The 15,972-nt window shown below is 42.2% G+C and overlaps 1 protein-coding gene across 6 annotated transcripts in view; it reads right to left on the bottom strand.

Annotated features, from left to right (window-relative positions):
- LOC146490545 (NACHT, LRR and PYD domains-containing protein 3-like) overlaps positions 1 to 15,972 on the bottom strand; it is a 218,844-nt gene that overhangs the window by 38,142 nt on the left and 164,730 nt on the right. The window contains exons 1-2 of one of the 6 annotated variants that reach the window (XM_085153078.1): positions 1,594 to 3,083; positions 353 to 618 (exon numbers count right to left, since the gene is read on the bottom strand). The exons of 4 other annotated variants lie outside the window; for them this stretch is intronic. Coding sequence is in view for 1 of the 2 variants with exons in the window: in XM_085153084.1 (XP_085009210.1) it covers positions 12,157 to 12,695; positions 12,844 to 12,890 (586 nt within the window). In the remaining variant the exon portion in view is untranslated. Of the gene's footprint in view, positions 1 to 352; positions 619 to 1,593; positions 3,084 to 9,058; positions 12,696 to 12,843; positions 12,891 to 15,972 lie in introns of those variants that run through there. One more of the 6 variants, XM_085153084.1, reaches the window with a different exon arrangement.

The following is a 15,972-nucleotide window of genomic DNA, read 5'->3' as shown; positions in this document are numbered from 1 at the left end:
AGCCCCAATTCATTAAAGTTAGTTCAGCACCGAGTGAAAAGAATCCCTGAAGACTCAGCACAGAAAGTGTGGGACACAAGTTTGCTTTGGAGACATGGACTGAGTTAGAAAACTAGCCAACATGATTTATAACGGACAGTCATCATTAATGATGGAGAACTGAAAGGACATGAAGGCTGCGCTGTTACACTTTTTGATAGCTGGAAACTTTAACTGTCATCAGAAAACATCAAATATTCTGGATCCTCTCTGCAGTGTCTCGTCTTTCCTCTGTGACTTCCGTGGATTTTAGCTCAAAAATGTTTTTAAATGGTTTGTCAGCAAACTGACCTCTGACCTCTACAGTACTGACCTGTACAAAGAGCTGTCAGTCTCAGCTCTTCTCTCCCAGCACTGGTGGAGCAGGTGTAGTCGCTGCTGACAGCCATTGTTGGTTTTCTCAGAGACAGGCGGAGGTCTGCAGTGTTGAGAGCATCAGCTCTCATCGATGTGCGCCGCTGTAACGCTGCTTTTGTCCTCTGAGATCACCAGGTATGAAATCCGAGTACTGACAGGGCAGCAGGACAGATCTTTCCCCCTCATTCACTTCCATGAGCACAGCCAAGGCATGCTGGGAAACTGAGGACACACCAACAGATGTAGAAATGACCTGCATGCTGTGGGTTTGTCTCCTCACAGGTGACCAATTAGCTGCAGAAACCCAAGCCAGGTGTCTGAATACTGACACATGGACTCTTCTTTATAATAACTACACAATAGTGAGCATTAGTATGTAGTTTATTAATGGAACCAAACTGTTCCTGTTATAGCTGACTTTCAGGAACTCCAAGTCTGCACTTATGTTTATTATCAGTTGGAGCCCCTCCTCATTCTTCTTCTTCTTCTTTGGTGCAACCCTGTAAATTTTGGGGTACCCCTTTGGCCCCTCCCCTTTGCTACAATTCCCCTGTGGGAGAGGTCGGTGTCATTTCTTTCCCAACACTGTACAACACACATATAATGTATATTTAGCCACCCTGATGTTTCTGATTGTGTTTTTAGGTCAATTATTGTCATCATTGTGTCTTTGCTAGATGCTGTGAATGTGTAGTACGTGTGTGCCACAAATGTGTTACAGGCACAGTCTATGCTAGCATGAATAGATCTTGCTAGCTTGGAAGTTGTGGTGGGTGGAGCTAACCCTCGTCCCTCCTGTTTGCATTTGGTTGTAGGAGCTGGAGCGAGCAAGTTAATGACTTGGAGCTCTTTGTTTCTTTGACCTTTCATTGTCAGACACAACGTAGGAACACGCCGGTTACATTAAGACAGATTTAAAAGATCTGGATCAATAAGTTCAGAACATCATCAGTGACAGCAGTTTTATATGTCTAAAGTATGACACACAGACAGACCAGTTATTTAGGAGCTGTTATGGTTGTAAATTATAGGTTTATTACTCAGAAAATGATTAATGAAGTATTTAGATAATAATGATGTTTCAGATGATTAACATACAGGATAATTCTGGTTCTATAAATGTTATGAAGTTTGATTTCTCTGAGGTTTCATAAATACTCATCTCTGACTGTAATTTCTGGTAACTGAGGCACTTACTAGTTGTTATTGTTAGTTAGTGCTTTTGTCTGATCTCAACGAAGGTGACGATTATTCAGACTTTCAGGAGGTTTTAGATGAAACTGAAAGGCCCACAGAACCAAACACGTCTCAGCTGTGATCACAGCAGAAACAGAAAAACACAAAGTGATCAAACACATACCAAAGCCTACACTGCCATCTAGTGACAGAAACTAGTACTGCTAGACAACCAGGCTGCTTTAAAGCAGGTGATATTTAGGTTGAAAAATAAAAAATAAGTTGATAATAAACATTTGACAAAATCTTTTGGCAGCTAACATCTGGAAGTGAGCTGTTCTTTGGTGGTAATTAACAGTTTATTCTTGTTGGTAATTATGTAATGAAGGGTAGCAGTAAAAGTCACACACACACAGAAATGTTCCTCCATGGCTGACAACAACAACTACAGACACGTCTGTGACTGCGATGAACACCTGAGTGTAAGACGAGGACTGAATATGATACAGTAACAGTCAAATATGAATGTGTGTAACAGCATGATTATGTATTATACATATATCAGAAATATGTGACATTTTACAGCATGTCAAATCTATCTGAACATGAAACCAGTGTTAAAACCATTTCAGTCTCAGTCAGTGTTACTGAAACATTCATCTCCAACAGCATCACTGACAGACAGTTGGAGCAGCTACAGTCAAATCATTGATCAGTGTTTTTAGAACATTAGCTGCTGTTGCTGCACTAGTGCTGCTGCTCTCTTTCTCTTATTGTAGGTCTTTAGCTAACAACATCAAGTGTCTTCATGTGACTGTTGTCTAATGTTCAAATGTAGATAACACCACCTGCACCACCCTGTTCCACAGCACAGCCCTCTCATGTAGGCTTGGCTGCAGCACATATTAGCAGCTGCAGTGACATCAGCTTTCTGTGCAGCACTAGACAGGAGATCCCGCTCCATAGTGTCATCACATCTACAGACGGTTACATGTTCTCACCTGGTAATAAGAAGCTCCAAGATTAACAGACTGAAGGAAATACAAATGAAAGTTACAGTAAACTGAAATCTTGGAAACACAACATGAAACAGCGTGGGAAATATGTTCATGTTGCATAAAACATGTGTTGCATTACAGATATTTATATATTTAAGGTGGGATGGGCTCATCCACCCACTCTCACACCATCATATCACCATCCTGGGTTAGTGTCTTGGTCTCAGCTCACAACATCAGCACAGTCTCGGCTTGGCTGAGGTAGTTGAGTGGTTCTTGTTGTCCCTGACAGCTGCAGGGACAGTGCCATCAGCCATGCAGCAGCACAATGACTGCTCAAAGTCAGTGTGGCTCAGTCTACTGTAAACATTGTCCTAAAGTGGTGGCAAAGTGGCTGCAAGCTGCCTGTACATGCACTCCCAGTACGTGCAGCTGCAGATGATATCCACAAAGCTCTGAGTGTCACAGAGTGGGCCTGTGCTCAGGTCACTCTGCCCCATTGAATTCTACTGACAGAGTTTTACAAGTGTGAGGAAAGTTATATATACAAGTTGGTGGCTGCACAGTAAAAAACAGAGTGTCAATTTTACACTTAGAGAGTTGATTTTAAGTCTGTTTCAGATAACATTTGGTCCCACTCAAAATTAGAGTAAAATTTACTCTATGGCCAGTGTTAACTTTTTAGTGTTAATTCTACTCAGTTTAGTGTCAAAATTAACAACAAAATGTGTAAAAATATTTAACACTGAGGGTTATTCACACTGTTTAGAGTAATATGATTTCACTTTATAGAGTTATTTTTAGTCCAAGTTCACTCTAATGTGTAATAATATTTCATTTTCATTATTTTTTCATATTTATCACATGATGCTATATTTCTAAATGGCTGTGATCTATCCTATATTGTGAAAATAACTACAAACATACAGGTTACAGTAACAGCATTTATTAGCATAACAAACTCTTACAAATGACAGTAGCTATGATGCTCACCAGAGAAAGCAATATGGGACCACAAAGAGAGCGTTGTCATTCACTCCATACGACAATTGTATGTCAAAAGGCCTGGGATAATGCAGGCTGTCAACATGAAAGACAACTAAATCTTGCTTTGTCCTGGTCAACTCATAGGAATGGAAATGTTCTTGAAAGGCTACTGTACATAATGGCAAAGTGAGAAGTACCAGTTTCTCGTGTATTATCAGAACTGACTCAATCTGGTAAAACAGGCATTTCAGACACTGCCACAAATAACCAAATGCGGGCGGTAAACAATACCATTCTGTTTAGCCCAGTTCACTTTCATAACTTGAACTCTATTGGGCAGTTGCATTGCTATTGAAATTCCAGAACCTCCTTTTACCATATCTAAAGACACCATTTTTCCTGGACCAATGTCTAACCGACTAAAGGCTGTTGAAGATTGCCAAATGTATGCCATATAATTCTGGTGTTTTTTGGCCAGCGTTTTGGTGATATTTTTGAATGATTTGAGCTGTTTCTTGAAAAAATTGTGCTTACCTTCATAGCGCATGCACCAACTATGAAGTACAGGCCCTATTTTTTGGATGCAGCGAGGATAATGGATAAGAAAATGGTGCTTTGGTAAAAGGTTTTTCTGGGGATACAACATCTTGAACAGTTTGTGGTGTTCCACAATCAAATGTTTTAAATATACACACATACCTTGAGATAACATAGGAGAAAAGACAATATTAACTTTCTGTAGTAATAAAAGTAGTAGGCCCCAATGTTGGTCAGTAGAGGTTACCAAATCTCCAAACATGAGGGGAACATTCCTCAGTAAGCACCATGTCTGAATAGCATTCAGTCCCAGATCATTAGACTCTCCACCTAAATTCACAGCCACTGGCCTATTGTTTTTCTCCATGAATCCATAATCAAAACTTTGTATTCTCAAATTCAGTTCTCCCAATGTAAGATGTTGTTCTTTTAAATACAAAAACAATAACTTCAGTTCGTACTGGGCCACTCCTTCCAAAACATCATGCATCACATCAACTGAGAAGTTCTCAGTTGTGTGAAAATATGTCAGTGAATTCAATAAGCATGAACTCTTTACACCAAAAACATAAGGAAGCAATGGATTATTAGACATTTCCTGACAGTGAGCAGTGTGGTTGTCTTTGGTGCGCAACACTATTTTGGGGGAATCTTCAGAGAATTCTGTTTGAAAGTCATCTTTTTCAGCTAAACAAAACCTGCAACAGTACCTTGCACTGAAAGACTCCACCAGACCAAACAAGCTATGTAAGCCTAAATTATCACCAGTGACCTGTACCACACTACCACGAACATAACCACCAAACAGTGGAATCTCAATACCATCGCTCTCTAACACTTTAATGTCTCGAACAATAGGAGCAAGAATTTCACTAAAACCATAACGTTTCAGATCTTGTGCATGAAATAAGGCACAAAGGTGTATGTTGGCCAAAAATGAATTCCATTTGGGAGAGAAGTTTCTTAAGGTAAAATATACTGCACCCAACTCGTGAATACCTCGCTTGGAACCAAGAGGATTTGCAACCTCAAAGTCATCATAGAACATTTGGATCTGAACTGTGTGCTTTTCTGTTGAAAAAAGAGTCTTCAATAGAGATCCATCACAAATATCTCTGAGTCTTGAATCACAAGTGTCGGATTTTTTCAACATTTCTCCAACATGCTGACTCTTAAATATTGATTCCAATGTTGATAAAATTGGAACATACATGAATTTATCTTGAACAACTGCCTGATCATATGTTCCAGTCTTTTTATTTCGCCTTGTGTCAAATCTTGAGCCAATTACACATTCAACTGGTTCTACAGTTTCCCACTTGTCTGAGAAATATTTTGACCTCTTGTACTCCGAATTAAGAACTGAGAAAGGATTCTCTAACTCATCAAAACATGCTTCAACTTTCTTGCACATTTCTGTTTCTCTTTCATTACTAAATACATGCTTAATGACTGTTTCTTTAGCATGTTGTTGGATATCTTGAACAATCTCTTCCATGGAATTCACTACAGGATTCACTACACTTTGGCCTACACCTGCTGCTTTTAGATCAGAAATAACAGCTGCACAACTATTTACAAGGTCTGCTGAAGATAATTCCCACTCAGCCTCTAAATGTTCAGGCACCACATCATCATTAGCAGCAGTACTTGTGTCCGTAACACTTTGAACTGGTGAAAAATCTAGTTCTGCAGAATCAAATGAACTGCTTACGTGGCATTTGTTCAGGTGCTTTCTAAAGCCAGAAAAACTACTAAAAGAACGTGAGCATCCCACTTGGCCACATTTGAGATATAGTGTCCTGCCAGTACAGAGACCATGAATTACCTTAAGGTGTTTTACAAGGCTGTTTGGTCTACCATGATCACTTTTGCAAAGAAAGCACTTCATTATTTTGATCTCAATGGATACTAACGCACCATTCTTGCTCGCAACTCTGCAACTCTGGGAGTTTCCTTTGTTTCCCCAACATCAATGTTGTAAATGGTTGTTTGCAGAAAAGTGAAAAGGTTGGTCAGGGATGAACTGTAAGACGTATCAAAGACATAATGGGCCTTAAAGAGTTCATCAAGGGCTCCTACTGAACCTGTCGCTTTACATGGAAGTGCATGCTTGTCAATCACAATGTAGAAGGTGTGAATGCTGCTTCTTGCCTCGCTGGCTTCCTGACTCCACCCAGTCAACAACAGGAAGTGTTTGAAGTGCAGGAACAAACTGAGGCTGTGGTCAAACAGGAGTTTTGATCTCCTCGCTCTGACTCTCACTGTGGCCCCGCTGCTGTGTCAACATGTGTTTGTGCTAAACAATGATGGAAAGTGTTATAAATGACTTGTTGGCCTCTGATCTGTCACAAACAGCTGAAACGTGTCTCTCATGAGTCACATGAAGGTTTTTGACAGAAAGGACAAAAAGTAGCTGCAGTCAGTTTGTGTCATTTTTATATTTATTCATCTGGGAGAAAAATCTGAGGGACATTAAAATGTGTTTTTCAACAGAGACAAGAACATAAATATAACAGAACAGGTAAATGAACATATTTCAAGTAAACAGCTGGACTGATCAGGTCCAAACACACAGTGATAAACTTGTCAAACAGCTGTCATATCTTTATATATAAGCTCTTTATAAATCCTGTTCACTGCAGTCTGTTTACTAATAATGTCAAACTGTTAGAAACACAGAAACATCAGAATCGTCTTTGTTCACATAAACCTGTCTGGGATCCTTTGTTGTTCTTTTGATGCAGAGTTACATTATAAATATAAAGAGTTATTTCAGAGTCTCATCAGTTTTCCTACATGTCTTTATTGAACACATCAGCAGGGCTGAAGCTCTCATGTTAAACACACACTGATCTATGGACACGTTCATGTGTTTCTAACAGAACCAGGCTGTTATCAGCCCTGCACTAACATTATGTCACACACACTGAATGTAACAGTGACAGTTTACATCATCACACAATCAGCTGTGATTGTTTCACTGTCATCAAACTAGTCAACAGGAAGTAGAATCAATAGAAACCAATCATTTACTGACAGCATGTCTGATGGAAATAAGTGCAGATTATGTATGAAGTATAACTGCACACAGTAACTGTATTACAATAAGGACTTAACAGCGCCCTCTGCTGGAGTGTTTCAGTACTGCGTTAACTAGAATACACCACCTCCTCCTCCTCCTCACACCACCTGCTACAGCTCTACTCTTCTATGACTACAGTCATCCACAGCACTGATGTGAGGTCACATGATTCATATGTAAGGAGCACAGAGACGTCCTAGCAGCTGTCCTCAGGTCAGTTTAATGACTGTGAGCAGCAGCTGTGTTATTGTCACTGTGACAGGGAGACACTCTCAGACACAGCGCTCATGTCAGCTTGTTCTCATGCAGGAGGATCAGGAGCTCCATGTTTGTCTTTCTGTTTGAATCATGATGTGTTTGTGCCATCAGAGTCTGTCATGAGTACTCAGGGTTTCACAGCAGCTCTTCTGAATGCTGACGAGGACTCCAACCTCATGTTTCACCTCTCTGAGCTTCTGATGTCTGTGAACACTCGTGTTTCTTCTCTGGGCTCATTTGGACAAAAACACCTTTCTGTGTTTGGCTCCAGCCTCATTCTGACTGACAGGAAGTGTGTTATCCATGAGCTGCACTTCTGTGAGAAAGTTTCCTGCTGTGTTTCCTGTCTGTGGACAAACACGAGTGTTTCAGCTGAGGACTTGGTTCCTTCCACCTGTCCATACAGGACATCACGCTGTCTTTTCTTTGATTTCTCTGACTCGTGTATTATGAACTAAATGTATCCTGATACACACAGAGATGGATGAGCAGAGGTGACATGATGAAAGAACAAACATGGAGTCTTTGATTTATTTAGATATTTATTGATGAATGCAAACAAACCCTGACACTGCACCATCGTCCAGCTTTCACAGAACAAACCTGATCACATGACCTGCTGACCCAAACAGTGAAAAGCTCCATGGCAACAACAACAAACAGCCTCACATATGTTAACAGAGGCTGTTAGAAGCACAGAGTCTTTACAGTCTTTCTCCTGTTTGTACAGAGATCTCTGCACATCTTCATCACAGTTACTCACAGACGTGCAGAGTGTGTGGATATCAAAGCTAAGTTTCCACCATGTTTGTAGTCTGTACTGGGACTCATGGAGCATCTCTCTATGAGCACTCAGTGCTTTAAACAGTGAGTCCCAGTTTAACCAGCAGCCTTCACACCACACATCACACAGACATGGAAACTTCAAACCCTCAGACTGAAGACACCATCAGAAATAAATAGATTGTGATGAAGATGAAGAACTGGAACAGTTTGCTGTGGTTTCTTCTGTTCCTGTCAGAAATAAGAGTCTGGCAGCACTTTGCTCTCCTTCCACATGTTTAAGGAGGAAGTGAAGAAGAGCGAGTGAGTCGTCTTCCTCTGTGGGCCCAACATCAGGCAGCAGCCACGTATTTTTAAAAACCCAGCACACTGCTTCAGAAACACTGAGTCCAGGTGACCAGAGTCATGTGATCAGTGAGGTCTTCACTCAGGACGTCACAGCTTCAGGACCTGATTCAGAGGTTTATAAGGACGTGGATCATTGGTGCTGATGTTGTGTGAGAGCTGGTGAACCATGGGGAACATAAATAACAACCAGGCCATCAGCAATTCTACCCCCAGCTCTAAAACGTACATAATACACTATACATATAGTTATATAGGTTATAGTATGTTATATATAAACGTAGCTGAAGCAGTTTCATTTGTAGCTTCACGCTGCACTTCATATGTTTGTCCACCAGATGGCAGCACAGAGGCCTGTGTTGGAAAGCTTTGAGTAATGAAGCGTTTTCAATCCAAGCTTCAGAAAGCTTCATGTGGTCATTGTTGGGTTCAATATTGAGGAGGGTTAGAGGAGGTAATCAACTTTCAAAATAACAACACTGATCCGGCCAGGTGGAGTCAAACGATGATTTAATGCACGCGTGGGGGGACCACCGCCGTACGCAGACAGCGCCGATCCCCGACTTACAGAGCATAAGCAGATGCTTTATATACCATCAGGGCTTAAATTTAATACGCCCCTTCAACGTCAATCAGATACAGTTCATACATAGGTTTCAAAACCACAATGACTTTTAACACAGTTTAAAAATAACATTGTCTCCGTCTCCACAGCAGATGCTTCCTGTCAGCCTTCTGACTTTCACTTCTCGTCTGGAACACCAGACCCACACCCTGCAAGAAACTGTTCCTCTTTTTGCAGAGACAATTTTGCAGTTGCAAGCAAACATGACTAACCTCTCACCTATAAATGAGTCTATCTACTGTGTGTGTGTGTGTGTGTGTGTGTGTGTGTGTGTTTGGCTCGACCTCACACGAACTTTGTCTTATGAGAAGAGAGGCCAATTCTCATGTGCATAATAACCTAACTGAAACTATATCTGTAATATGTTGAATAAATGTTTTAATCAAATGAGTGCCCCTACTTCAAAGCTTAATAAAAAGATATAAATGACTAAAAGATAACAATGAATAACCTGGTTATTCAAATAGCATCCTCCCAACAGCTCCTCAAAGTACCTTTCACAAGCATGCTCTGCAAAAGCCTGCACTTCCTGTCTACTTTGGCACAGAGTGTACTCAGAGTTAGGCCTTTCAGAATCAGCACATACACATTTAAGATTATAACAAGCATTCAAAAGCATTTAAGATCATTGATTTAACTCAACAGTTTAACGTGGTTATAACTGCACCTGTAATAAAGGCTAATTGGGTACCAACATGTTTAAACATCTGAATGCAATATCAATGCTGTAGATTATGTTATTAATGTTAGTACTGCAATGGTAATGATGATGATTATTAACAATAGCAGTAAAATAGTTTCCCTAATCCCCACATCATCAAGGAAGCAACCAGGAAATATCTGCTGTGTGTAAAAACAGCAACACAAGAATCCAGAATGAAGACAAGAAACTCAAAGCTCACACACAAAACAGGTGGAGCTAATTTTGTGACGTGTTTCTGTAAAAACACCACAGAAGTGAATCATCAAAGTTTCCATGTGAGCTGATGCTGCTGCTGCAGAGTTTCTGTGAACCTCCTGTGACCCCGCCTCCTCATACAGAGACATCTTATTGCTCTTCAAACTGCATCACGTGGACACATGTGATTGTGTATTGTAGTATTGATCCCAATGCTGGTATTAGTACTGGATCAATAACTGAGATTCATCGTATCACACAGCTGTGCTGCTGCTGCTGGTGATGTCAGCACATCTGGAACAATACGAGGTATCTGCTACCAGACTGAGCAGGACGTGAGACCTGTGGACTGTTTAAAGCTGTCCCTCCACAGCTCACTCAGACCTGATCCACACCTCAGTGATATTCTCTGACTTCCTCAGTAGAGACAGAAACCATTCAGATCTGGGACGATCAGCTGACTGATGATGTCACACAGACTGTGTTTTTCAGGAACAGTGATTCTGATGTGAGCCTGCTAGCTGACAGCAGACCTGATGAAACCACATGTTCACATCTGTGAGGACAGACTGGACTCTTTGACTGCACCTTGGTTCTCCTCAGAGGTCTGTACAGGAGCATGTCCACCCCCACTGAAGATCTCAGTCACTGTGAAACATAGAAAGCTGCTTGTGTAGCCTCTGCCTCACATGTAGATACAGCTACAGGTTTCTCTGTCAGTCAGACTGAAACAGTGTCCTGATGCTGCATCATTCAGCTCTGTGCCCCAGTCAGCATCACTGTGAGCTACCAGTGTCAGTGTTTCTGCCCTTTTCCTGTAACACTACACTCAGCACAGGCTCAGCTGCTATCCAGTGTTGGACTTTGGCTTCAGCTGCTGTGATAGATCCTCTAACATAGATCAGCTCTGCTACATGTTGTTAGATAAGTGCAGCTGCCTGTCATGTCCTGATGTTTCTCTGGCTCAGCAGCTTCTCCATCAGAGGTTCACATGGAGCTGATCCAGTATCTCCAGTAACTGTGTTCTGTGCCTCACTGGTTCATCCTTCTGTCTGTGTGACGTCAGTCAGATGTTGAAGTTAAACTCTGTAATCTTCACTGTGTCACAGAGTTCAGTGAGTCCCGTTATTCACAGTATCAATCAGATCATCAGAGAACAGCTGATCAGCAATCAGTGGTGCCAACAGCACCTCCTGTGGTGAGAGGATGCAATAATGCAATGTAGCATTTTTACACTCAACACTTCCAGTCATGGAAACTGTCTGTTGGATCTGTTTGACGTTACTTTCTTGTGTTGCTTTCTTGGTTAGAGTTCCTCACAAATGTCCAGATTCTTCTTCTAATGAGGCATCGACCATGTTTTCAGTTCTTTGGAAGAAAACATCGCCCTTTGCCATCCTTACTTTTCTTTGACTTCTTCAAATGCAGCTGAACTCCAGCTGGTATTTTATTGGACTTTGCAGCTGTTTCTGGTCATCAGTTCATTCCTGCAAACCTCTGAACCTGAACAACAATGATGCTGCATTGCTGGCTGATCCCAAAAGGTTGATTCTGTTCATCTGGACGTTTTCAGAAACGTTTGCTCACTGATCAGGTGACTTCTTCAGTCTCAGCTGACTGCAGCTTTACAACCTTACAAACAGCACATTTGCACAATGACTGAAACCAGCAGCAGCAGCACCTGATATATATGATACTAATATAATACATATACATATATAATCCATACTAATGATGAAGGAACTGAGCTCACAGTCCATTGTTCATTCAGTGAACTACTCAGTTTATTTTGGGCCTCAGAAATGCTCACTCTGTTTGTACATCACTGTCAGCAATAGACTCATTCTGCTGTGTGGACAGGAACACATGTGACATCACTTCCTGTTTGTTTGTGACTGAAGAGGAAGAAGTTTACAAGGAATCATTTAGAAGAGTTTCAAACATCAACTGATTGAATCCATGAATCTGAAAACGTGTTTGTGAGTGAAAGAGACAGACATGTACAGACTGAACTATCTGTTCAACAGTCAGAGTGTTTCTGTAACAGGAGACACTCTTTACACCCCACTCAGCACAGGGACACTGAGGAACCACGACCCAACCAAAACCCTGGATAAAGAGTTTGAGTGAATGTGGTGTTGAAGGTGTGGAGGTGGATCAGAGTGTCAGAGGAGACTCTGTAGAAGGACAGAGTGCCAGCAGGACAGTCCACATACACTGCTGCTCTGTTAGAGACAGAGGAGGAGGAGGAGGAGGAGGAGGAGGAGATGGATGTTTGTCTGTAATTGTGCCAGACAAACTCAGGACCATCATCAGAGCAGTCCAGACTCCAGGACTGATCATTGTATCCAAACACACAGTCACCGTCTTCTTTCCTTCTGATGCTTCTGTAACTCACTGATATATAAACTCTTCCTCTCCACTCGACCTCCCAGTAACAGCGACCAGTCAGACCATCTCTACACAGCAGCTGGTCCCAACCATCAAATCTGTCTGGATGATCAGGATATGACTGAACCTCCTTCACATGTTTCACCTTCCTGTTGTTGTCAGACAGTTGGAGCCATTTGTTCACTGTGTTTGTGTCGATTGTGAGTTGACAGGAATCTGATGGGGAGAACAAACACAATCCAGCTGCAGTTATTGATCCATCATCTGTTCATTGATTGACACTTTGATGATGACTCCTGACATGATGAAGATGGTTGAATGTGTGCTGCTTTGTTTTCATGAATCCCATTAAAAACACACTTACACTTCCTCAGACCTGGTGTCAACCATCGGACTCCAGCAGGCTCCACCCTGAAAGGAGGAGGGGGGTCAGAGCAGCACAGTCAGCATGCACACATGGACATTACATGGCTCTCATACACACACTGTTACACACTGAGCTCAAAGCTCGGCTCCACTGTTTTATTCAAAGAAATCTACATTTATTTATCAGCACATTTAAAAACAGCTTGAGCCAAAGTGCTGCACAGAGTAGAGAGAAAATAGGAAACATACACAGTAATTACTATAAAGACTCGTCAGAATTGAAAGCTACAGAGTACAAATGTGTTTCCAACCGGGTTTTAAAAATGTCGAGTGTTGGTGACGACCTGATGTGAAGGGCGACTGTTCCAGAGTTTGGCTGCAGCGATCGATAAAGCTCACCTCTGTTTTTACGTCTAGTTCTGGTCAGAAGCTACTTATCTGCAGACCTGAGGGATCGACTTGGATTATTTTGTTAAAGAGAGATAAGATGGAGCCAATCCATTCAGAGATTTAAAGACAAACAACCAGATCTGGAAGTGGATTCTACCACGTACTGGTAACCAGTGGAAAAAGCTGGAAAAAGCTGGTGATGGGTCGTCTAGCACAGACCCACCGCTGGAACCAGACAATTCATGAGGGAGAGAACTGTGACAGCGCCGTTCCTTCACTTGACCTCAGTCGCTCTCGTCTGCTCCCTCGTAACACTGCTCTTTATTGAGGTTACATGAATATGCATAAGTTCATTAACATATGACGTCTTACACAGGTATGAACAAAGAGTACCAGTCTGTGCATAGTGTAGGTATGTGTGTGTGTGTGTGTGTGTGTGTCTGTGTGTGTGTGTGTGTGTGTGTGTGTGTGTCTGTGTGTGTGTCTGTGTGTGTGTGTGTGTCTGTGTGTGTGTGTGTCTGTGTGTGTGTCTTTGTGTGTGTCTGTGTGTGTGTGTGTGTCTGTGTGTGTGTGTGTGTGTGTTCCAGATGGGACCCCAAAGCTGGTGCTAAGAGTCCAGTGGTCCCCCTAAAAAAGGGCTCTTATACTTAACCAAACACAGAGTAGGTGTCCTCCTACACCAGGGGTCTCAAACTCGCGGCCCGCGGGCCAATTGCGGCCCGCAGGACGATAGATTTTGGCCCCCACCTTAATATGAAAATTTAATGTTAGTTTGATAATGTATGACACTTTACAGTGTTGTGTGCGAAGCTGAATTAACCCACCAATCAGGGTGGGATATGGATCTCAGGGGACACCAGCCGGGCTTGATGCAAGCAGGGAAACATTTCTCAATGAGTGAAAGTTACAGCAGCGTTGCCCTGGAGTGTTTCTTTCTTTTCTGTGCCTGGCTGGCTTCCTCCTTTCTATTGGGCAAACGCGGACATTCGCCCCAGCGCGCTGCGTTCACACTTCAAAAAAAGTTTTTTTTTTTTAAGTTGCTGCCCAGCGGGACATTATACATATATAGATTTATACACACGTCAGTGGGAGTTTTAGTTAGTTTTTCACAGAGAGAGAACTCATATTAACTCTCAAAGTGATGCGTAGGCGGCGGGATAAAAGAAAAGTAATGAACTCAATGCAGCCCAATTTAGTCTGCAGTCACATAGCGACACCTGTTCATCAGCAATAACAGTCCCCGGTGACCCGGACTAATTATAGGGTCGCACCGTAATTTGTGGCTCGATGTTTTTTATTTGCAGCACTCCGTTTGCATTGCAGCATACATGAACATTACATATATTTCAATATAATGTAAAAGCAGTCAAAACAACTAACATCAGAAACAGGTGATGTTATTTGTTATATGTCACGGTGTCATTTCCGCTTCTTTCTCCTGTAACAACAGCCCGGCGCCGTGAGTACTCGCCTTTTTTGCGCTCGCCATCCATCTGCAAACGCCACGTGTTCGTGTCATCATGAAAGACATGAACATCGAGCGTAAAAACAAAGGAGACTGCTACCGGCTTTTTATCTGCCGATCGCCATGCTACGGTTGCAAGAAAAAGAAGCAGAAATGACGTTCTCTACGCGTTGAGACGTTCCCCGTCTGTTGGCTAAACGCTTGATTGAAACTTCAATGCGACAGTGACACCAAGTAGAATTATAAATGTTACATAGCCCCAAACATGTCTTTTTCAAAGCCTGCGGTGAAGAGAAAGGTTGGTGATGAGCACTGACAATTTCAGGAAAAGTGGGAAATGCAATATTTCTTTGTTGAGCACAGGGGCACCCTGACCTGTCTTATTTGCACAGAGAAAGTTGCGGTGCACAAGGAATACAATTTGAAACGTCATTAAACAACTAGACATGCTGAGGTGGATGCAAAATACCAGGGAGATGAGAGAGCGAACCGGGTTGCCAGTCTTAAAACAGATCTACTGAGGCAGCAAGATTTCTTCAAGAAAGCAACCAAAGAGAATAATGCAGCAGTCAAAGCCACGTGGTTAGTGAGATGATTGCTAAAGCAGGGAAGCCATTCACAGAAGGGGAATTTGTCTAAAAGTGCATATTGCAGGCTGCAAATATAGTCTGTCCGGGAAAGAAAGGTCAGTTTAGCAACATCAGCCTTTCTGCCAACACCGCAGCAGATCGCATTTCTGACCTGTCAAGTGACATTTATGACCAACTGTGTGAGAAAGCCAAATGTTTCAGTGTATACTCAGTCGCTCTTGATGAGACCACAGACATCACCGACACTGCCCAGCTCCCAATGTATGTCCGTGGTGTTGATGACAGTTTTGAAGTGATGGAGGAGCTGCTCACAGTAATGCATGGCCAGACCACCACTCAGCAGATATTTACAAGCTGTGTGATGCCATTGAGAATGTTGGTTTGCCATGGAAGAGGTTTGTTGGAATAACAACAGATGGAGCGCCATCAATGACAGGGAGGAAAAATGGACTGGTGGCACTTGTTCAAAAAAAACTGGAAGAGGAAGGCGTGGAGGAGGCCATTGCTCTGCACTGCATTATCCATCAGCAGGTCCTTTGCAGCAAATGCCTGAAGTTTGACAATGTGATGTCTATTGTTGTGAAATGCATCAACCAAATCAGATCCAGGGGCTTAAAGCACGGAAGGTTCTGTGCTTTTTTAGAGGAAATGGAGTCAGAATATGGAGATGTGCTCGACTTCA

This window comes from Neolamprologus multifasciatus, unplaced genomic scaffold (assembly GCF_963576455.1).
Source record: "Neolamprologus multifasciatus unplaced genomic scaffold, fNeoMul1.2 chr03_unloc_1, whole genome shotgun sequence".
NCBI classification, from domain to species: Eukaryota; Metazoa; Chordata; class Actinopteri; order Cichliformes; family Cichlidae; genus Neolamprologus; species Neolamprologus multifasciatus.
The sequence above is the reverse complement of the archived record's forward strand: the minus strand, read 5'-3'. Positions and strand labels throughout refer to the sequence as shown.